This window comes from Triturus cristatus, chromosome 9 (genome assembly GCF_964204655.1).
Source record: "Triturus cristatus chromosome 9, aTriCri1.1, whole genome shotgun sequence".
In the NCBI taxonomy this organism is placed as follows: domain Eukaryota; kingdom Metazoa; phylum Chordata; class Amphibia; order Caudata; family Salamandridae; genus Triturus; species Triturus cristatus.
Genome location: NC_140592.1, coordinates 691108866 through 691131805, shown reverse-complemented (window position 1 = coordinate 691131805; position 22940 = coordinate 691108866). Strand labels below are relative to the sequence as shown.

General features: G+C 44.1%; 1 protein-coding gene across 3 annotated transcripts in view; it reads right to left on the bottom strand.

Moving 5' to 3' along the window:
* Positions 1 to 22940, bottom strand: part of LOC146798508 (cytochrome P450 2F2-like) — a 528068-nt gene that overhangs the window by 473304 nt on the left and 31824 nt on the right. For 2 of the 3 annotated variants that reach the window (XM_085625796.1, XM_085625797.1), the window contains exons 2-3: positions 20577 to 20655; positions 5377 to 5578 (exon numbers count right to left, since the gene is read on the bottom strand). In XM_085625796.1, the coding sequence (XP_085481922.1) occupies positions 5377 to 5553 (177 nt within the window). In that variant the 5' untranslated portion in view covers positions 5554 to 5578; positions 20577 to 20655. The remainder of the gene's footprint in view (positions 1 to 5376; positions 5579 to 20576; positions 20656 to 22940) is intronic. The other variant, XM_085625795.1, reaches the window with a different exon arrangement.

Below are 22940 nucleotides of genomic sequence, written 5' to 3'. Positions count from 1 at the left end.
ATTCTGGGAGAGAGATAGTGTACTGCTCGATTTTTCCGGCCTTTTCTTGTGTTAAAGAATAACTAGTGTGACTTCAGTCTCTTTCCATCCAAGTCTAAGGGTTAGAGTAGTGTATAGAGCCTATTTATTAGGCACTTCGACATGATCCTGTGTTCTTCCCCATAGATCAGGGTTTGCACACATATCCTAGGGGATAGATTCGTTAGTATTAGGGGTAATCTGTTCTGTAGTGAGGGTATTTCATGGAGCCGTGCTGAATTCAGGCCTGGTAGGCCTTAAACGGGAGAGACTCAATCTTTCTCCCTGCTCCGGCAGCTTGGGATGCTTCTAGGTCATAGGCAGTGTTTTAGTTAGGAGGTGTTATTCGCTTGGAGAGAACCGGTTCAGGCCGGCCCTTATCGAAGGATTGTATTTTTCTTCATGCCGAAGACACTACATCAGGCCGGCCGGCTGGGAACGTGTCCTTGGCACGGGGAGGTACAAGAATTTGGTGGGCGGCAGGTTACGGGCTGGAATTTTCCATGAGAAAATGCACCTCTATATTAGTGAAAGTCTGAGGCAGATACTGGCACTTGCTTCAGTCCGTAGGCGGCACCTGGCCGTTAGCAGTAAAGCTACTACTTATTCCAGGGAAGACAGATGACAAACTTGAAGGTGGAGAAAAACCGAGAGACAGATATTCTTCTAACAGAATAGCCAAAGAGAAGAGAGTAGCCGATGAGGAAGAGGTCCCAGTGACTCGGAGAAGAGAGAAGGGAGTAGATCCGTGACTGCGGAGGTGTGACTTCCAGGCGAGCCGAGGCACAGACGAGAAGGGAACCTAGATGACCATTGAGTGCAGGCTACATACGACTAAGGTGATGTCGACCCCTTTTTATTAGAGTGTACAACCTAATCTTTCACTTTTCTTTGCAGGTTATATGTTATATGGTGATGTTATGTGATCGTGTATGTAATGAATAAATAAAGTATCCAGTTTGTAGTGAACCAACATGTGCTATGTATTCTTGCGTGAGAGGGTAGCCTATTCTTCTAGTCAGCTGTGACTTGATATGAACAGATGTTAACCCTGATCAGGTAAGTGGTAACTGAATAAGGGAGGAAGGAGCCCCTCGAACCAGAGGACAAGTTGTGTTCTAACTGGCAGTTCTTGTGTGATCTGATAAATAGTAACACTGATTCCCTTGTTGTATGTTATGGTAATCATAGGATGAACTCGTGCTAAGGCTGCCGTCTGGGTAGGAAGTCCTGGGTCCATCTAGGACCGCGAGGCTGAGGCTGCCGTCTGGGTAGGAAGTCCTGGGTCCATCTAGGACCACGTGGCTGAGGCTGCCGTCTGGGTAGGAAGTCCTGGGTCCATCTAGGACCGCGAGGCTGAGGCTGCCGTCTGGGTAGGAAGTCCTGGGTCCATCTAGGACCGCGAGGCTGAGGCTGCCGTCTGGGTAGGAAGTCCTGGGTCCATCTAGGACCGCGAGGCTAAGGCTGTCGTCTGGGTAGGAAGCCCTCTGTCCGTCTGGGACCGCGAGGCTGAGGCTGCCGTCTGGGTAGGAAGTCCTGGGTCCATCTAGGACCGCGAGGCTGAGGCTGCCGTCTGGGTAGGAAGTCCTGGGTCCATCTAGGACCGCGAGGCTGAGGCTGCCGTCTGGGTAGGAAGTCCTGGGTCCATCTAGGACCGCGAGGCTAAGGCTGCCGTCTGGGTAGGAAGCCCTGGATCCGTCTGGGACCGCGAGGCTGAGGCTGCCGTCTGGGTAGGAAGTCCTGGGTCCACTTGGGACCGCGAGGCCGCCGATTATAAAAGATATATATATATATATATATATATATATATATATATATATATATATATATATATATATATAGTAGGTGGTATATATATATATATGTGGTTACTTATTGTGGATAGGCCCTAGGGAGGGGGTAACGTTCTGGCTGGGTTAGAGAGGCTCTGATGAGCGGGTTCTATCTGATCCGAAAACCCAAGCAGAACAGATAGGTAAAGAGAAAAGTGACAGTTCACAGAGGTACTTTCACAATTGTTTTATTAACCTGCCTGCTTTCTCAAATTTGCTTGAAAATGCACCATTTTTCTTCTCTTTTTTAAAAATTTTCACGGGAAGAGAATTGCAACGAACACCCCCTTATGGTAGTTCGGGCTAGCTACGCTCGCTCGCAACGGTGCAGTATACCAATGATTTTACGCCTCACCACTTTCAAATGTCACCAGCTGCCCCTGTGTATGACACTTGCATGTTAAAGCTCTCTGAATTATTCATAGAGATTACTATAACCATGCATCTGCTTTTATTTGATCCAGAGTTAAGTTTCACATTTGCAAAAAAAACTCTTCACTACGAGGATGCCTCTTTATTTGCTATTCCTCATATTTTCTGTATCCGATTGGGAAGATGAGCAGACTCCTACTCGGCCCCTTGGTTGTAAAACACCCTCCTTAGTCACCTTTATTTAGGAAATTACCACCTGGCTCTTCCATGTGGGCAGAGAAGTGTCGCCCCATTGCTTTCTCGCACTGGGAGAAGCAGAAACATAAAATGCTATAAATACCATTTTATGATTCTGCTTCTCACACTTCTAGAAAGCAGAAAAAGGGTTTGGTTGGTTTGGAAGGCTTGGCCTATGTTGTGGGCCCTAACTGATTTGTCGGCTCCAGGGCCAAAGAAACCAGTCATGCACTCTCTCCCGCTTTCTCCTTGTAGGCTGCATGCTGCCTGCATGGAGAAAACAGCCTCCCCATAGACGCCTGTGCAGTCGCCGTCCCAGCCAATCACAACGCTGCCGTTGCAGCCTTGGGATTAGATTAGGGGAGGGCAGCTGCCTGAGGCTACTTATTGCCAGGATGACGCGATTTGGGATCTGATCGCCGAAAGTAAGTTTTTTTTAATCTAAAATTATTCCCCCCATCCCCGTCCAATCCCCCCCCCCCCCCCCCCCCCCCCCACCCGCGAGTCATGCCAGCCGCAACTGCCTAAAGTTTCTTAAGGGCATTCTGCTAAATAAATAAATCTGATTCAAACCCAGATCCAGGACACGCTCATGGGTAGCAGCAGGCACGAGTCTGGGGTACATGTGAGTGGACGGGGTCAACCCACTACTTTCACAGGGTTAACGCCTTCCACCCAGCCAAGAATTTGGGCCCCACTGAATAATGTGCTGATCTTGGCCGGTGTAATTTCCAAACACAGGGACACTTTCAGCAGCGCTTGCACTTTGTCCGCTTTCCATCTGCAACAGGCACCAACGTGCAGGTGGGGACCGAGCTTTCTTATTAAACACTCCTGCTGGGACCATAACAAAGGCGTAATTTGAGGGGTCATCAGGCTTCCTTTTGTTCGAGTCTCCTGGCTGGGGGAAGTCAGGAGCCTCACACCTGATGCAAATGAAGCGGAGGGGAAACAAAAGCTCACACCTTGTTAGCACTTCCCACATACTTAAGAGAGGCAGCTTTTCACTTTGCTTAGTCCCTGTTAAGGAGATATGTATGCACTGTAAGAATGTCAGATGCGTTGGTCTTTCCCAGTATTTGCGCAAAGCAAACAGCATTTAGAAGAGCTTACTTCCCTGAGGAGGAGTTGAAATAATTTAAGTACCAGTATTTTTTCTTGTATAGCCCTGCTCATGCCAATGCAGGGTGTCAGAGCACTTTACATCAACACATGCATATTACATGTACAATAAATGATATAGGTTTGTAAATGAATGTAGAGGATGTGTTACATACAACTGGGGTATTGCAGGTGCAGAGGTCACATATCATCTTCCATAGCTCACTGTGCTATTGTCCTTGCAATGCGCTCAAACGTAGACATGATAGACCTGCTAAACATATATGTGAGGGCTCTACATCTAATGTCACTTCTAGTGATGCCACTTCCTGTAAAGTCGTGGCTTGTGACGCCACTTTCTATGATGTCAATTCTTGTCATGTCATGTGTGATGTCATGCGCAGTGATGTCGTGCGCCGTGAAGTCACGCGCTCTGATGTTGTGCGCCATGAAGTCACCTGAATACTGCCTAACTAGGTTAGTCCCCCACTTCTATTTTTTAGGACTTGTTCCCGGGGTAGCAGTCTTACAGTTGTACTGGTCAAAGGAACTTATTAGCTTGTTTTTGTGTGTTTTTTTTTTTACCAAACGATTAAAAGGCACATAGGGCTGTAAATAGTTGTTAATTGGGGATTATTTGTAGATAGGGTAGCGAATGTGGTCTGACAGCTAGAGTGTCAACTTTGGTGGTGGAAACCAAGGTTCGAGCCTCGGGATCGCGTCCATATTCTGTGATTCTGGGCAAATCACTTAATCTCCCTGTGCCTGTCTGTGTCCTTGTGTATTGTAACCGGTGCTCATGTAAAGCGCTCCAATACCTTTTGGTCGAGTTTGCGCTATATAAATCTGCATTAAAAAAAAAAAAGTCTAGGGCCCTCGTAATGAGCTGCCCCTTTTTCCTATCCTTGCACAAACACCAGCTTGTGCGAAGATCAGAAACATGAGTTTTTTTGGCAATCGCTACATTCCAGCAATTTCTCACAAATAAACCTGGTGAAATATACTAGGGGAAAATACTCAGTAAATACCATAACAGGCAGGTCTTTCTGTGGTACTCGGTTATCATGTGCGATAAAGTTCAACCCCAAATACAAGGCATTCGTAAATAGGGCCTAGATACTTAAAAATGATTGCTATACATACACTTTCTCAAAAATCCCAGACTTTGCTGAATCTGATGAGCAAGATCACTCAAGTGGGACGCCATTTTATAGTTTATGACTGATCCAGAAAGTGATTAGCCACGCTTCACTGGGGTAACATTTTTTTAGGTCTCGCCTGACCCAGCGCATGCGCTGGTCTGGCGAGACTTATTGAGAGGGCTCCAAAAAGTGCTACCAGGCCAGCCTAGAGCTACAGTGCATGAGCGCGGGCGCGCGCGCCGCGCTTTACCGCAATTACTTTCACTTTCGCGGCCGCACGGCCGCTTTGATGTTTGATCGTGATCCCGATCGTGATCACTTTAACTTTCGCGGCCCAGGGCCGCTTTGCATAGCCAATAGGTCTCGCTTTTGGGACCTTATAAGTATTTAGTTATGCAACTGTTGCATGGCTAAACACTTATAAGGTCCCAAATGCGAGACCTATTGGCTATGCCAATGCGTGTTTCATTTGCATTTACCATGCTAACCTAAGGTTTTGTAAACTGGAGCCACGCCCTCCATTTAATTTTAATTTCTTAGCTTATTTAGGGTTACCTAGCAAAGAGGAAGTGTTAGTTCACACCCAAGACAAAGCATCGAGCATGTGCATCCAATGGCATTGTGACATTTAATTGCATTACATTTGCAGAACAGAAGCACAGAAAGCACATTACCTTCATGAGTGAGCTGACTATGTCATTAATGTTGACTTGCAGTAAGTTGCCTATGAAAGGCAGTGGAATCGGGCCAGGTGGAAACAGAGATTTTTTTGCCCACCATTTCCAATAAAAAAAGGCAAAATAGGTGATGCAGAATATTGAGAGAAGAATCAGTGCTTCCAGCAACTCCATCCCGGACACCAGCAGACCACTTCACCTGCAAAACATGAAATATTACAATGAGAACTGCCACTGGCTTCTGGGATGCTTAGCATTGCATTAACCCAGGAAGAGTCCAGGGTATCTAGACGTGGGGCATTTTCTCAAGCCCACATCGCCACCACAACATCACTTTCAGTGACGTTGTAGTGGCGATAGGGGCTTAGCTCCATTCACAAGGCAGTGTTAAGCCACGTTAAGTGGCTTAACGTGGCTTAACGGTGCCTTGTGAACAGAGCCCCCTTCACGCTGTTTTAGCGTGAAGGGGGCATGCAGTGGGTGTTGCAGTGGGCGTTCCACCGCAACACTCATTGAGGTTAATGCTACCTCCTATTCACAAGGGCAGCGTAAGCAGGAGGTAGCGCCAAACTTAAGACCATGAAAAATCTGGTCTAAAGGTGGCAAAACGAGGAGAAATTGTTTATTTCTCCTCGTTTCTGCTTTTTCCATGTGTGCTGCCTTGTGCAGCACACATGGAAAAGGCAAAATGCCATGGTTTGTTTATGTACAGGAAAGTGTCCCTTCCTGTACATAAACAAACTATTTTTTAAAATGCAGTTTTGTAACTTACATGTGTGCTGCATGAAGCAGCACACATGTAAGTTACAAACTGGCATTTAAGGTTTATTTATGTGCAGGAAGGGACTCCTTCCTGTACATAAACAAAACTCCCTGCTTGCAGACACCCTTGCACTCTGGTGCAAGGGAGCCTGCGTTGGCGATGCATTGTGAAACTTAACGCTATAGCAGGGGGAAATGCCAGGCTGCACCCTATCCTTGAGAACAGGGTGCAGCCTCGCGTTTCATAAGTGGCAGAGAGAGGCGTTAAGCCAAGAAGGCTCACCCCTCTCTCTGCCACTTCCTTGAGAATATGGCCCAAAGTGTCTAAGGAAGCTTTCGGTTGGTGGTGAGAAAGTAATTTTGGGCTGGGTAAAATTTGTATAATCTCCTGTGGAGACATTATGGGACATGTCGTAAAATAAGTATACAATATTACAAGTTGTTACGCAGTTTGCACTATTTCTTGGCTCGAAATGCATCCTGCTTCCATTTTTATGGCAAGGATGATTATTTTTTTTTAAATAGCACTAAATTGTGTGTGGTGCGGTCAAGATTGGCTCACGTTTATGTTCTTCACATGCTCCTGCGAAAGAATTTTTACCTGAACGAAGTATCAATTATGAGACATTCTGTAAGGACATAATCTCAGGCATTTCACATAACAACCGTAATGCGAAATGCCAGAAATTAGCGTAAATGAAATTTCGCCCTGACCGCCTAATAATGTGCTGTTTTTACGATTCCTTAGCATTTCTATCTCTGGCTGCTTCAGGCGAAGTCTTTTTCTTTCAGAACAGCTAGGCCCTTATTCACGGGGAATTGGCTTAGGGCAGCATGCAAGCCTTCTTGCCACGCTGCCCTACGTCAATGTGAAAGGGCAGGAACGCATTGTATTTCTGAAATACGGTGCGTTCTCGTCTTTTCCCCCTGCCATGGGGCACACTTTACTGCCTAGCGCAATGCAGGCAGGATTGCTTTTGTGCAGGATATCACATTGCTTCTCATTGTTTCAGCTCCTACAATGCAATACTTTAATCAGAAAAATATTCTGTCTCCCAGTGTTCTTGTTCGTAATTGCTCTTCCTGGAGAGACAATTTCACGCCTTGTCCCCCATGCTTTCCTTTCCAACTCCTGTGGCTTTACTCAATCCAGCTCTTCCGCCTTGACTCTATGGGGCATATCATCAAGGGCAATATCGCCGCTTTAGCGGCACTTTTTGCCGCTAAAGCGGCGATATTTTTATCGCCCTATCAGCAAGCTGTCGCTAACAGCTGTTAGCAACAGTTTTCTGACAATAGCGCCCGTTTTTTTGCCGCTTTGCATGTCAGCGATATTTATCGCTAATGACATGCAATGTAGGCGTTCCTCACTAAAATGTAATGAATAATGCCGCTAACACATCATCGCTCTATTATCAATGCAAAACCTTATCCGCAAAGCAATGAATAAATGTGTGCTAAGCACCGTTCATCGCAACTATTTAACGCCTGTAAAATTGTTTACTTAACCACCTTTAACATGCGAGGTGAATTGTTATGTTGAGTCCACGCATGCCTATTAGCAAGATTTTCAGTTTTGCCCTTGCATTATCGCAGGATTTCTCCCACTAATCCCCGCTATCGCTGGATTTCACATTGCATCTTAGCAAAGCATTGATAATACGCCGCTAAGAGTGCACGTGTGGTCGAGCGATAGACGGTGATAAAATATTTATCGCATTTGCTTGCTAATATGGCCCTATACAACCATAAACCACTTGAACAGCTGAATATCGCAAAGTACCCTACCCTCTTCTGTTTGCCTCTACTGTTTAACTCTACTTCATCTTTCCCAATACCATTTCACTTATTTTCTTATTACCCTCCAATTGCCCAATATTCCACCAAGCTCCTCAACCTACTGAGCCTCCAACTCCCTCTTTACTGATATCTTCTTCCTAACAATCATGCCTACCCTCTACCTCTGCACACCCTTTCCTGCATTATCTCCGTCTCATCTTTAGAATTCTCCAGGCAGCTTCAGCCTGCTAAAACGTTGTTCCCCATCAGCCATGTTACATCTGTCTAGCCATAACACAAGATAAGAGGGTGCCATACTTCCTCTTAACTTACTTCATTGACCCCCCAGTCCCTGTGCATCCTTTCCTTAAGATCACTTTTTAGCACTCTTACTCAGCCATCTTCTTTCATTTCCTCCAACCTCTCTCTGCTCTTTATGTCTCAATTCACCTACCTGCTCTTCCCTTTTGTTCCCTCAGCAAATCCTCCTAACCTTAAGGCTGAAGGCACTCTTGCTACTGCTCTTCATGAGCAAAGACACAATATAATTAGAATACATTTGGAGCACCCCACTGAAACTCAGGTATGATGTCCCACTCATCACACTGGCCTCCTTGAAAACCCACACTCTGCCAACCATGCACAACAAATAGAGCAGGCTTTTATTTGACCAAAAGAAGTGCTTCCGGTCTTGTCAGGTGGTATATGCACCACTGACAAGGTGTATATAAATCACATGCACGAAACATTATTATATTCCAATAGAGGATAGGATGTCGATTTGCAATATTTTTGCATCCAGAACAGCTAACTGTCATGAGTAACCTTCTACTGAGTGCAGCTTAATATGAGTGCATAGCCAAGTCATTACCTTTTTTCCAACTATCAGGTCTGCAGCAATGTTTCTTTTTTTGTCAAAGGAAACAATCTTTATACGTTTTACAATTGTTCAGAGCACATAAAATGAACAACAGAAATTAAAGAGGAAAATAAATATTCCCATCATATACAATGTAATACATGCAAAGAATCAATACATATGCCTTTAAGAAACATAGGAGCAGAAAAGAAAAGGAATGGAGACCTATCTATCATATGATTCAAGCAAATCTGTTCCATATGCAATTAAAATTTCTATAATGAGGGCACACTTCTAGTTAGCGCCCTTTCCCTCTCACAAATCTCTTTCATAATTGACCACCATTCTGCTGCTGTGGGGAGTTTTGGCGAGAGCCAGGCCCTTGCAATACAAAGTCAAGCCGCAACTAAAATAATAGAATCGAAAGACCTCAAACCAAAGTTGGTTTCCAACCTTATAACCTGACATGTTGTCTTTTTCTGTGTGAGAAAAATCTAACCCTAAGCGACTACTGGTAATTTGCGCACTTTCATTTAATAAATACATCAAGCTTGTGGCAGGTTCCTCACATATGCACAATATTTGCTGCCATCATTCCGCATTTTGATTTGATTGGAATATTTGTAGAGCGCAGCAAATGCCTGAGGGCATCTTGGTGCTAGAAACTGAAGATCTGAGCGGTGCTGGCGGGTATACAAGATGAATCAGTTGTTAAAGAGCCATGTTTTTAGTACCTTTCTGAAGGATAAGGGTAAAGAGCTACTCTGTATGGAAATGGGCAGCTGGTTCCAGATCTTCACTGTTACAGGCAGGAAGCTTCTTCCACCCCAACGCGCCTTCTTAAACTTGGGTGTCTGCAGAAGTTTTGTATGGGAAGATCTTAAACTTCTGGCCGGCGTATACCATTTCAGGTGCGTCCTCAAGAATTGCCGCCCTGTACCCTGTAGAGCTTTGAAGGCCAGACATTGGGATTTAAACTCAATCCGCTTTTTCACTGGGAGCCAATGGAAGGCTCTTAAAACGTGGGAGACTGAATTGAACCTAGGAACATCTAGTACTAATCTGGCTGCAGCGTTCTGCAAATGCTGCAGTCTAAGTAGATGTTGGGACTGAATCCCCATGTATAGGGCATTCCCGTAATCCAATCGCGAAAGGTCCAAGGCTGTAACCAAAGTTTTGATTGCATCAGGGAGGATAAATGGACAGATTTTTCCGATCATTTTTAAGATGAACCAGATGGTGGAGGAGAGCCTATTGATCTGACTATTGAATGTTAGTTTGTCATCAAAGATGACTCCAAGATTTTTGACGTTGGAAACTGGGGTTGGACAGTCACCCAGATTGGCAGGCCACCATCTGGGCAACTAGAAGGATGAATCCGAGCCCAACAGCAAGATTTTGGATAGAACCGCCTATCTACCCCATCTCCCTGTTCTGTTTGAGCCCATATCACAATCATTTCAGGGGTGTAATATAACATACAGTTGGTACGCAATTACTGCAGTTTTAAACTAGTAGAATATACTGCCCCACTGGCAATTTCTACACCTAAAGCTTGACTCCACTTAGTAGCCAGCCACTGGCTATTGTCAGTCCTATATTGAGAAAGCTGTAACTAAATCGTGCTGATTTGTGATTTCTTGGTCATGTCATATAACAATGCCAATAGATCGGAGCGCTCCAGTATTTCAGTCTTTTGCTTTCTTAAAAAATAGTCTCTAATCTGTAAATACTTCTAAAATAATTGTTGAGGAAGTTCATACGAGGTTTGTAGATCAGCAAATGTTCGAAAGCAGCGAGATCATACAGTTGCCCGAGCCGCTCAATGCCACAACATGCCCAGCGTAGGCCAACTGCATCGTGAAATACTCCCGGGTGGGTTGGGTTACCCCACAGAGGGAGATTAGAATAAAAATAAAAATGCTTGGAGGACAGAGAGCAGTGGCCTAAGATTTCTTGCCAAATATGTGTTATATCCCTGAGCGTCTTAAATCGAACTCTCTTAAAGTAGTTGGGATCATTGATTTTGTACAAAATCATACTGCTATCTGATCCAAGTGCAAGCTTGAAGCATAAATGTTGGTTCTTTGTGGACAGAAGGCTTTGAAGGCATCCTCAAAATGCAGCCCAGTAGTATAATTTCAAATCGGGAAGTTGCAGCCCTCCCTGATTGTAGGGAAGTTTGAGAGATCGTATGACACGGCATGCTTGCTTGTACCCCCATATAAAACTACCTCTTGCTCTTTCTAGTTTCTTAAAATAAAAATTAGTAACATGCAAGGGGATGGCACAAAACAGGTATAAAAACTTGGGCAGCACTGTCATAAATAATATTGCATTTGCCAATTATGCTGATTGGAAGTTTATGCCAGTTCTTTAAGCTTTGAGTTACAGACAGCAGCAATGGTTCATATTTAAGAATCCATATCTGTTCCACACGGGGGAAATACATACCCCAAGATAGGTTGTAGTCGTGCAAGCACCTAATATCAGTGTCACTAGGTGAAAGTTGAGGAGAGTTTGAGCCTTGTTAACATTGAGCTTATAGCCGGAAAAACTGCGGAATTTTTCTGCTTCATCCTGAATTAAGGCAAATGCTGTTTCCGGGTCAGAAGAAAAGACAGCTATGTCATCTGCATTCGCAGTGACCTTTAGTTCACATAGCCTGATGCTAAATGGTAAGATATGAACGTTAGAATTAAGTTATCTTATAATTGGTTAAATATATAATGCAAATAGCAATGGGGAATGAGGTCACCCCTGCCGGGTCCCTAAGTGTATTTGAAAAGGGGTCGAATGCAACTTAGTGTATAATAATTTAGACTGCAGGTTGATATATAAAGCGCATACCCATTTGATATATCGGCCCCTCAAACCATTGGCCAAAAGCATTGCCCATAAGCAGTCCCCTACCACTTGATCGAACGCCTTTTCTGCATCTAGTAGCACCATCCCGATAATTGACGCTGCCTTCCTTGCTATATCAAAGGTCACAATAGCAGTGTTGGCATGCGCTGTTGTATCCCTACTTGCTATGAACCGAAGCTGCTGGATTTTGGATTTTGTTTTCCTATCTCCCTACTCAAGGAATCAGGGCAAAGGGCTTGGGTGGGGCTCTTTCTTTTTTTCTCTGAAAATAACAGTGTTTAGTAATGGGGGTAATTAGGTGTATGTTTTGGAACATAGCTGGATTGAATGTGCTGAGTAAGCGTCAGCTAGTAAGGGAAGAACTTAAATTATACAAACCCCACATTGTATTTCTTACTGAAACCCACTTGGATTATAAGGATAGGGACTTGTTTCAACACCTAGATTGTGCTGATCATCAAGGCATATGGACAATTTCACAGTTAGAAATTCATGACATAAAATATATACTTTGCGCTGTATACCGGCCTAACGTTGATGACCGCACTGTCATTAATGTTGTGATGCTAGAGTTATTGGACTGGCAGGGTGACTTGTTAGTTATGGGGGATTTCAATTGTACCTTGAACTATGGCATTGATTCTACAAATAGGGGGGCTACCCCAAGAATGGCAAAGATTAGAAACTCAATTCTGGAGCTGGCTCAACTTCATTGCTTGAGAGAGGTATGGTGGACACTCTATACCGCTCTACCATGGTACACGTACTACTCTGCCCCACACAACCAGTACTCCAGAATTGACCTGGCCTTTATCAACAACAACATACTACTTTCGGCCGATATTGAGGTTTGTCCCCGGATAACCTCAGACCATAACCCCGTTTTACTCAGTTTTCAGCCACCGGCAGCAGACAGGACTAGACGGTCATTTTCATTACCCATGTACTTGCTGACTGATGATGATTTCATATCATTCATTCGAAAATCTCTAACCGAATTTCTACAGTTCACTATTGGGACTGCTTCCTCTTTCATAGTATAGGCCACAATGAAGGCCTATGTGAGAGGTATTACTCAGCAGAACTTAGGGGCATATTAACAAGCCAGGCGATAAAATTATCGCCGCTTTAGCGGCAGAAAACTGCCGCTGAAACAGCGATAATGGGCTTGATAATATGCTCTATGGAATTCCAATTGAAGCACATGTTAAATGTGAAGGATGTCTAACCTGAGCTTCAATTGGAATTCCATAGAGCATATTATCAAGCCCATTATCGCCGTTTTAGCGGCAGTTTTCTGCCGCTAACGTGGCGATAATTTTATCGCCTGGCTTGTTAATATGCCCCATTGAGCGACAAAATAAAGCAAGGGAGAATGATACGAAGGCAGCTGATCAAGCCTTGATACAATTAGAAACTCTCCACGCCGATGAGATTAGGTTAAGGTGTCCGAATCAGGAGCAGTTATATATTTTATTACTAGACAAATGCTCACTCATGGGTAGGATGTTAAAAGAAAGGATCGCTGCTAATTTTAATAAACATCGCTCCTTGCAATATGAATATGGGGAACAGGTTGGGAGAGTGTTGGCATACCAACTCGCTGATAAGAAATGGCGAAGGCAAATAAAGGCTATAAGAGGCGAGGATGGATTGCTATAAACACATCCTCACTTAATAATAGAACAATTGTCTCAATTTTACCACAGACTTTACGCCCCGTCTAGTTCACCCTACGAAATAGAGCTTGATAATTATTTAAAAGGCTGTAAACTGCCATACTTGAATGAAGAAGAAGCTGTCCCTCTTCACTACGATATTACGCATGAAGAAATTCTGACGGCCTTGGCTGCTCTACCATCGGGGAAGGCTGTAGGGGATGACTCCCTGCCAAGTGAATTTGATAAAACTTTCAAGAATCTTATTTTAGCATTACTAAGGGGCATATCAACAACAACCAGCAATAATTATCGCTAAGCGCACTTAGCGCTAGGATAATTATCGCCGGCTAGCGTTGATTTTTATCGCTGAGATAGCGTTCTATTAGCAACGCTTATCTCAATAGCGATAAAAATCCTCACGCTAAGTGGCTAACATGAGATTATCGCTGGAAACCCAGCGATAATCTCACGTTAGCTTGTTGATAGGGACAGACAAATTTAGCCATGATATCCACCTTCCATAGGATATCATGGCTAAGTCAGACAAATACCAGACATAAAAAAGCAGCATTAACCGAGGTTAGCGCTGCTTTTTTTGTCTCTAACAGGGTTAGCGATATTCTTGATAATAGGAGAAATGTCGCTTAGCGACATTTCTCCTATTATTTTACTCTGGAACGCCCCCTTTGCATCTCATTAGAGATGCAAGGGGAAGCGTAGAGTAAAAGGGTGCTAACATGCAAATTTGCATGTTAGCACCCTGTTGTTGATAGGGTGCTAGTTTTATCTCTGCTTTTTTGGCTTTTAAAGCCAAAAAAGCAGAGATAAAGCCCTTGTTGATATGCCCCTAAGTATGGTTATGCATCAGATTGGGACTAGAATGGAGGTACATAACTCCTGGGACATGACTAATATTTTTTTTTTTTTGTTTTTTTTTTTAAAGGGAAAGCTACCTGAGGTGTGCTGATTTTACCGCTTGTTGGAAGGCGGACCCCGAGGAGTCGGCGAGACCACCAAGGGGGGGGCCCTCACACTGTATGAAGTAGCCGAGCGCTGCCGAGAAGTCTCCTGAGAGATCCTTCTCCTATCACGTACTAGCACAGTAACACCACCACACAGGACTCAAGGAGGTTGTCTCACGACAAGCAATTCTTTATCAGCAATAAAAAGGTTACGAGGTCAATATTTACACGAAGGGATCGAGGGATCCACCAAAAGTCTCAGTGTCTCTTTGGAAGGGTAAGGGTAGCGGGACAGTCTTTGGCAGAGGTGCGGTACGAGGGTACCTGGGGCCCAGTTCTTATCCTCAAGCTGGAGGACCTCCGGATCTCGGAGGGGTCGAGCCGCGACGGCGTCAGCAGGGCTCCGGCGTACAGTTCGTGGAGAGCCGCGATCCAATCAGCAGGGCTCTCAAGATGGTTTCTGCTCAGCTCGAGCCGCGACGTCGTCAGCAGGGCTCCGAGGGAGGTTTCAGCGAGGTTGGGCCGCGACAGCGTCAGCAGGGCTCCGATGTTCCAGGTGGCTTCAAAAGTGTTCACAAGAAGGAGCCGCGACGCAGTCAGCAGGGCTCGTGATGGTTCCGACAAGAGTTCTTCTCCGTAGGGTCAGCCGCGATTCAATCAGCAGGGCTCTCGACTCCGGGATACAACTCCCGATCTGTGGCGGGGTCGCCCCAGATATAGGTCTGGAGCCCTTTGATGTCTGGACCCAGGCACCCGGGGGGGGCAGAGAGGCCGGGTGGAGGTGGCCAGACGCCCAGCAGGAGAGGCGCCAGGCCCAAGAGAGTTGCAGGGCGATCACACCTAGAGAGGGGAGGACAGTCGGGGGTCTCATCGATACTGTCCTCCGCCGGGGGCGATGAATGGTTCCTGCGGCACCCCCTGGCCAGTTCGTGGTGCCTCGATGTCGGGGCTTCGCTGGGGTCGAGGCCGGGTTGCGCGGGGTCGCGCTGGCTGGTGCACAGAGTCACGTGGATGCCAACAAGATGGCGGAGCCCCGAGGGGTATGCGGCCTCGTGCAGCTCTGGATGAAGGGCCTCGGTGCAGTTCAGAAGGGTGGCCCGTGAAGGCCGGGGCGGGGAACGGGCACAATCCATGGGGTTAAGGACCACGCCACGAGGCCGGGTCCAACACCGCTCTATAACCCTCATAAATATGGATGCCGAGATCTTTGACAAAGTCTTGGCAAATCGACTAGCCCCCCTTATGCCTGGATTAGTCTTGAGTCTGCAGCAATGTTCGAAATAGCCCTGGTTAGGTTGTTGTATAGACCTGTGATCTTTATGAATAAACGCTCTTTATTACTCAGTGAATGTGGGTAACCACCACCATCTGTCCATATAATGATGACCTTATGGAATGAATGGAAGAATACGGGATGAACCTGAATATCAAGTGTGAAAGCCTCTTGCCATTCAAGTCATTAAGGGTCAGGCGTAGATCTTCAACATAATTCACCAGAACAAGTCTATGAATGAATGAATGAAGCAAACATTTTGTAAAGTGCAAACAGCTACCCAAAAAGACATCCTGGCACTGATCACGGATGGGCAAGGCAAAGTTAATTCATCTTAAACCAACTACAGAGTGTAGAAAAACCATGGGGCAGATTTATAACGGACTTGCCCCACTTTTACGCCGCCGTTGCGTCACTTTTGTGACGCAGCGGCGGCGTAAACCCTGCGCCATGTTGCGCCCCATTTACAACGTGATGCATCTAGGGAGATGCGTAACGTTGTAAAGCTTGCGCCACATGTGGGCGTACCTGCACAGGGCGGGGCGTTGCGGCGCAGGAAGGCCTCCGAAAAGTGGCTGAGTGAAATCTACAAGATTTCACTCAGTCACTTTTCCGGCCATGCTGCGTCAAAACCCTGCGCCTGCTTGAAGCAGGCGTAAGGATTGACGCAGCATTGTAACGATAGGGCACCCCCGAGCCTTGCGGGAGCTGCGTCGCGCTTGCGACGCAACTCCAGCAATGCGCCAACCTTCCGCCATCAGATGCGTCACGCATCTGTTTATCCTTGTGCCACGATGCGCTGCATTGTAAATGCGGCGCATCTATTGTGGCGCAAGGGTAAACTTTCGTGACGCATCTTCCCTGGCGCATCCCTGCTGATTTGCAGGGATGCGCCAGGGAACGTAAATCTGCCCCCATTTTTTTAACAACATCCTAAATTTAGTTTCCTCATTCACCTTTTGCAGCGATAAGGGGAAGTTAGTCCATAATTTATCTGCTAAAAAAGCAAAAAATGTACCTCCCTAGCTTTTAACGTAAAAGCTTGGATCTTAAAAAGATTGGCTTTACTGGATCTAAGATCCCTGCCTGAATTATAGTTCTGATATCTGTCTCTTGAATATTTCTGGCCAAACTTGTAGGATATTGGATGAGTCAAAATCAGGTTTTTAAACTGAATGCGCTTATGCATTGGAAACCAATACAGATGCTTAAGCTGACCCGATATGGCAGTCCGGTTAGGAAGTTTCAAAACCAGCTGTGCTGCAGCATTCCATACCCACCTAGAGCTTATTAATCAGGCTGTTTCCATAATCAATTAATGAGGTGTTCAGAGAATGTACCACTGTATTACAGGCTTCCTGAGGCAGAAAACATAAAAATGTTCTCAAGGAACGCATATAGAAAAATACGTTCCTGTCATGCTGAAAATTTGCTGGCAAAAAGGAAACTCATCAGCAAATTTCACTCCCAGATTTTTAACTACTATGCAGGAGAGAAGGGAAGACAGAGCTTCCGGCCCACAAGTCATCAATGTTACATTCATTGATCTTTACAAAGACCAGAATCTCTGTCTTATCTGAGTTACATTTCAAGTAGCTGTTTTGCATCCACCTAATAACCTGCCATAAACAATTTTTAAAAGTTGATTCTGAAACATGCGAAGCTCTGTCCATTGATAAAATTAGCTGCGTATCATCAGCATAGAAGATTACCTTAATTCAAAATGGCGAGAGGTGTCATGGAAACATTAAATACCGTAGGGCATAGCGGTGACCCTTGAGTAATGCCATACCGAAGCTCATTATTTATTGATGAAAAATGATACATTGCATGATTGATATTGGTCACAAAGAAAAGACTGAAGCCATTTCCATGCTTGACCACAAATCCCTATCTTTGCCAGTCTCTGTAACAGAAGGGGATGGAAAACTATCAAAAGCTGTCAACAAATCTAAGAGAATGAGAGCACCATTCAACCTACTGTCTAATATTATCCTTAAAAACTCTGTTACTTCCAGCAGTGCTGATTCCATACTATATTTCAGGACAAACCCCAACTTCAAGTGGCTTAAAAGTCTTATGTTTTAAAAATATACAGACAATTGTGCATTCACCAGCTTCTCCAACATCTTGAAAAATGCTGGCGAAAAGAAGAATGGATGAAAATTAGTTTATATATCTGGGCTAGCAAATTTTGTTTTTTAGCAAAGACTTAGGGGGTCGTTAGGATGGCCGGCAGATCGCCATCGCCGGCTTGGTGGTTGAGATCCGCCTGCCATCCCAACTTGATTTACCCCCGCCATATTATTTTGGTGGGGGTATCGTGGCGGACACAAAGTAAGTCCGCCACTGTTCCGCCGGTCGGCAATCGTTACGATTGCCGGCTGGGCAGACTTGGCCACTAATATGGTGGCAGTGCCTACCATCCATATTAGGATGGGTGCGGTAACTGGCCTTTCCATGGCGGCGATGTCGCCATGGAAAGGCTGGTAGGGATATGCGGGCCCCCATGGGGGGTGAGGGTGCACTTGGGGGGTACCCATGGTACCCCCCTGCATTGCCATGCACAAGGTGGCAGGCACAGCGCGGTGCCTGCCACGTTGTGCATGGGAATGCACAACATGTCATTTTGACATAGCGGTGGGTGTTACTGTTAGCAGCGCCCGCCTCAATGTCAAATATGCAGAATGCGACCGCCATGGTGGCGGTCTCATCCTAATCAGTGGTGTGGGACCGCCGCACGTCTGGCGGCCGGTCCCAGCACCGCGAGGATGGCGGGTGGACTCAAGTCCGCCTGCCATCCTAATGGGCCCCTTAATCTTTGCCTATTTCCAAAGTGAAGGCATTGTCGCTGAGGCCAAAAAATTGTTGAACAAGACATTGACCACTAGGTTCACCTCTTCTATAGCTCTGGCCAACACCCTAGGTGGACAAGGATTCACTGGAGAACCTACTTTACAGTCTCTACTCACTTTTTTGTGTTTTGAGCTAGGCTGATTTTCTTAAAATTTGATGTGGTGGTATTATTTTTAGACACCGCATTAGACATGAGAGTCCACTCCTGATATTCTTGATTGCCCATATAAAAAACAGCTTGCAGATTTCTTATTTTTCTTCACAGTATTATGGCAAATTCTTGCAAACTTCTAGTGAGAGTTTAAACTCTATAATGCAGGCTTTTGGCTGCAAAAGGAGATATATGATTCAAAAAAATCTCTTGTGGCTCGTTTTTTAATTACTGGCCTTCAGAGTAAAAAAAATAAGCTTGAGAAGGAAATTTTAATAGCTTTCCTATAGGATTTAAGCGCAAGTTTATATTTAGTTTTGTCTTCTGCTGTATAATTCCTTCTCCATTTCTGTTTTAAATGTTTATATTTTTTATCTTTTAATGTTAGTTCCTCAGACAGCCATAGTTATGTCTTCTGTTTATGAGAAGTCAGAAATACGATGGGGGGCTAGCTTACTCATGCTATTGTCCAGCCATTGAAAAACACCTTTTGAATCCGCTTCAATGCCACCTGATAAAGTTGGTTGAGAAGCCTGTAAACTTTCTATTAATCTCTAGTCATTGATTTGATTCCACTTCTGAACAAAATAGCCATCAGTAGTATTTGCTTGTTTTTGAACTCTAACGTCCTCCGTGCTGAAATGGATTACTCAGTGGTTTGTCCAAGTAATTCAGATATATTTTTCATTTTCAGAGTAGGTTGGTTTGTGGAAATCAAATCTAATATGCGTGAGCTAAGTTTGTGGGTGCCAGGACCAGTTGATTCAAACTAAGGGGTTCATTACAATGGCGGAGGGCCCGTCACCGCCAGCCAGTCGGTGGCAGGCCCTCCGCAATTGTAATGCTGTTTTCCCCCACCATATTATGATGGCGGGGGAATATTTTTTCATATGTGTCGATCCAGGTGTGTATATTTTGACCAATTATATATAAGTATCTTGGAGCGGGAGGGGTGATCCCTCTCTGAGGTCTGGAGGGTAGGGAGGTCCTTCTACCTTATGGAAGGAAAATGGAGGGAAACGCTATCCTTAATTACTTCATACATACACAAAGTATCACACCTAAGAATTTCTAACAGGATGCTGGGCAACGGTATTTTCAGGTGGGGCACCGCCTTCCTAGAGGTGGGAAAGGAAAGGGTCCCTTTTCTTTAAATAACCCTATAATTTTCAATTAGGAACTGAATTCGCAATATCTTTTTGGAGGTTTCATTAAGCCATGTTTCGGTAATGAACACTATACCTAATTAATGTCATGTGCATGTTTGACCATGGATGGTGCATTCAAGAAACACCCTTGTAGCTTATATTTATTTGAGTTAGAGAAATTGCTACACAGTGGATCTCACTGAGGGTCCCCACCCCCCTTTGAATCAATCATAGTTTGTACATGGCAATCACTGCAATATAAAAGCCTCAACACAGTTGCATCTGTAGCTGTCTTTTACATCTTACCGATCTTCCTGGTCAAAATGGGCACTGGCCACAGAACAGAGGCAGAAAGGCGCATATAGGCTTGCCTTTGATGCTGTTGCAGTCCAGCCTCCAGCTCAGCCTCCTGCCCTCTCCTAGTACCTCCAACCTGACGTTGCCCTCTTCCAGCACCTCCATCCTACCTTTAAACCACCACGGCATGCTCCGCATTGCTGCCTACTGGAGATCTCATGCACCAATGTGTGTGTTATACCCTAAACACTTCTGCTAATCAGTGTAGTCTTATCTCAGCCCCCAGGCACTGCCCATGTGTTCCATATCTTGGTGCTTACTCTCAGACCCCAAACGCTGAACACATTCATGCCTGTATGCAACCCCTTGTTTTCACAGCCCCACGCACCTTTTTATTATGTTTCAGATTCATTTTTATTAGGTGCTCCTTGATCGCGGGAAATAGCCTAGATCTTGTGAGATCTCGGCAAATCCCGGCAGCCATCTTGAGTGTGATCTATTAAACAGCACACAGGAAACTAGGCTTGCATTCCATCAAGTAGTTTGAACCAGGAGGAACTCTGCATTAGTGCTCTACTTACTTATGTCGTCACGATTCTTGTCTGCACAAAGCAAGCCTCTAGGGACCAGTCAGCTCCTCAACCCTACAAAGACTTCAACCTGAAAGAAAATAAAGTATCAGGTTTATTCTAAGTATGCATGCATAGCTACTAACCAGTGGCGGCTGGTGACCTTTAAAAGTGGTTAGCCGTAATTCTTTATTTGAATTTTAATGAGCTCTTCCTTAAAAGGTTCTCTCAAATATATGATGTTACAACGCAAACCATTACAACGTATGCTTTTACAACGCGGACTTTACAACGTGGCTACTATTACATCGCATGTTTTTACAAAGCATACCATTACAACGCAAAATCATTTGAATACACTGAATCATCCATTACAACGCTAACCATTACAATGCATACTATTACTACGCATACCATTGCTACGCTTTTTTTTTACATAATATTATTTTTTCAATATTTTTTTAATTAAAAATATAACTAACCCTTGGGAAGGGACGGAAGGAAAATAGGGATTTTGGGTGGGGAAGAGTATTAGAAAACGGGCATTAAAAATAAATAATTGGGTATTAAAATTAATACACATGTCCTAACATTAATACTCGTGTATGTTTCCCATAATATTCTCTACAATCACTTAAAAATTCCCATTTTATTTTTTTAAATGTAAGCTTACCCCTGTAAGAGGATGCAAGGGAAATGGAAGTTTGGGTTGGGGAAATGTATTAGTACACGGGTATTAAAAATAAATACGCATTTATTAAAATAACACCTGTGTATTATAATATATCCCAAAAATAATTAATACCCGCAAATTAATTTTAAAATATAAAATGAATCCTTTAAAAAAGAATAATATATTTATGAACAAAAACAAATAAACGAAAGCACAATTATTAAGCCACCATTTCCAACAATACAAAAACAAAGGTCAAGCAACCATTTCTACGAATACACCTTAACCCGCAACTCGCCAAAACGACAGACATTACAACAAAAAAAGATATAACGAACATATATAAAACTATCAAAATAAGTATCGTTTTTGTCAGCTTCTAAATCACACAAAAAAACTGAGTACAAAACATATTTTCTTTTAAATTATTGTTCAACATCAAAAAAGTATAAAAGCAGCCGACCACCATTTTGAAAACGGTGGTAAACTGACTTCCACAGTTTTTTCAATTCAGTTGAACTTTGAAGAACACAAACAGTGCCATCTACAGTCTGAAGTAAGTGAACAATATAATTATGTTTTAAATACAATATTATCACACAAATCTAAAAAAGTTACATTTCATATTTTAAATGTTTTATGGCATTTTCTGATTTTAAAAAAACAGCAATATATATTATCCAGTTACAACACAGCCAATAAATCCACAAACTCTGTAAGTAAAACAAAGAATTATTTTAAAATAAATACATATAATTTAACGTTTTAATAATAAAATATATGGTGAAGTAAAATTTACTCAGAATCCACAGAGCTGTGTTTCACTATTACAAAATGTAAGATGGTCGAAAAAGAAAGATTTACGATTCCAAATCTGACTGTATTTCACTCACTTAAAGTATAAGATGGTGGGGGAAGCAAATTTAATATTCCTATTCTGAACCATGCTATCCTCAGAGAAAGTGTAGAATGTTGGGGGGAGGGTGCAAATGTACTATTCCTACTCAACCTGTATTTGCCTTAGAGAAAGTGCAGAATGTTGGTGTGTAAAAATGTATTATTCCAACTCCAAGCTGTGTTTGCCTCAGGGAAAGAGCAGGATGATGGTGGTGGCAAAATTAATATTCCAACTCCGACCTATGTTTGCCTCACGGAAAGTAGTGGATAGTGATGGGGGAAAATTTACGATTCCAACTCAGACCAGTGTTTGCCTCTAGGAAAGTGCTGGATGGTGGTGGGCGCAAATTTACTATTCCTACTCCGACCAGTGTTTGCCTCAGGGAAAGTGCTGGATGGTGGTGGGGGCAAATTTACTATTTCAACACTGAGCAGTGATTGCCTCAGGGAAAGTGCAGGATGGTGGCGGGGCAAATTTAATATTCCAACTCCAACCAGTGTTTGCCACAGGGAAAGTGCTGGATAGTGGTGGGGCAAATTTACTATTCCTACTCCAAGCAGTGTTTGCCTCAGGGAAAGTGGTGGATGGTGGTGGGGCATATTTACTATTCCAACTCCAAGCAGTGTTTCCCTCAGGGAAAGTTCTGGATGGTGGTATGGGCAAATTTACTATTCCTACTCCGAGCAGTGTTTGCATCAGGGAAAGTGATAGATGGTGGTGGGAGAAAATTTACTATTCCTATTCCAAACAGTGTTTGCCTCATGGAAAGTGGTGGATGGTGGTGGGGGCAAATTTACTATTCGTA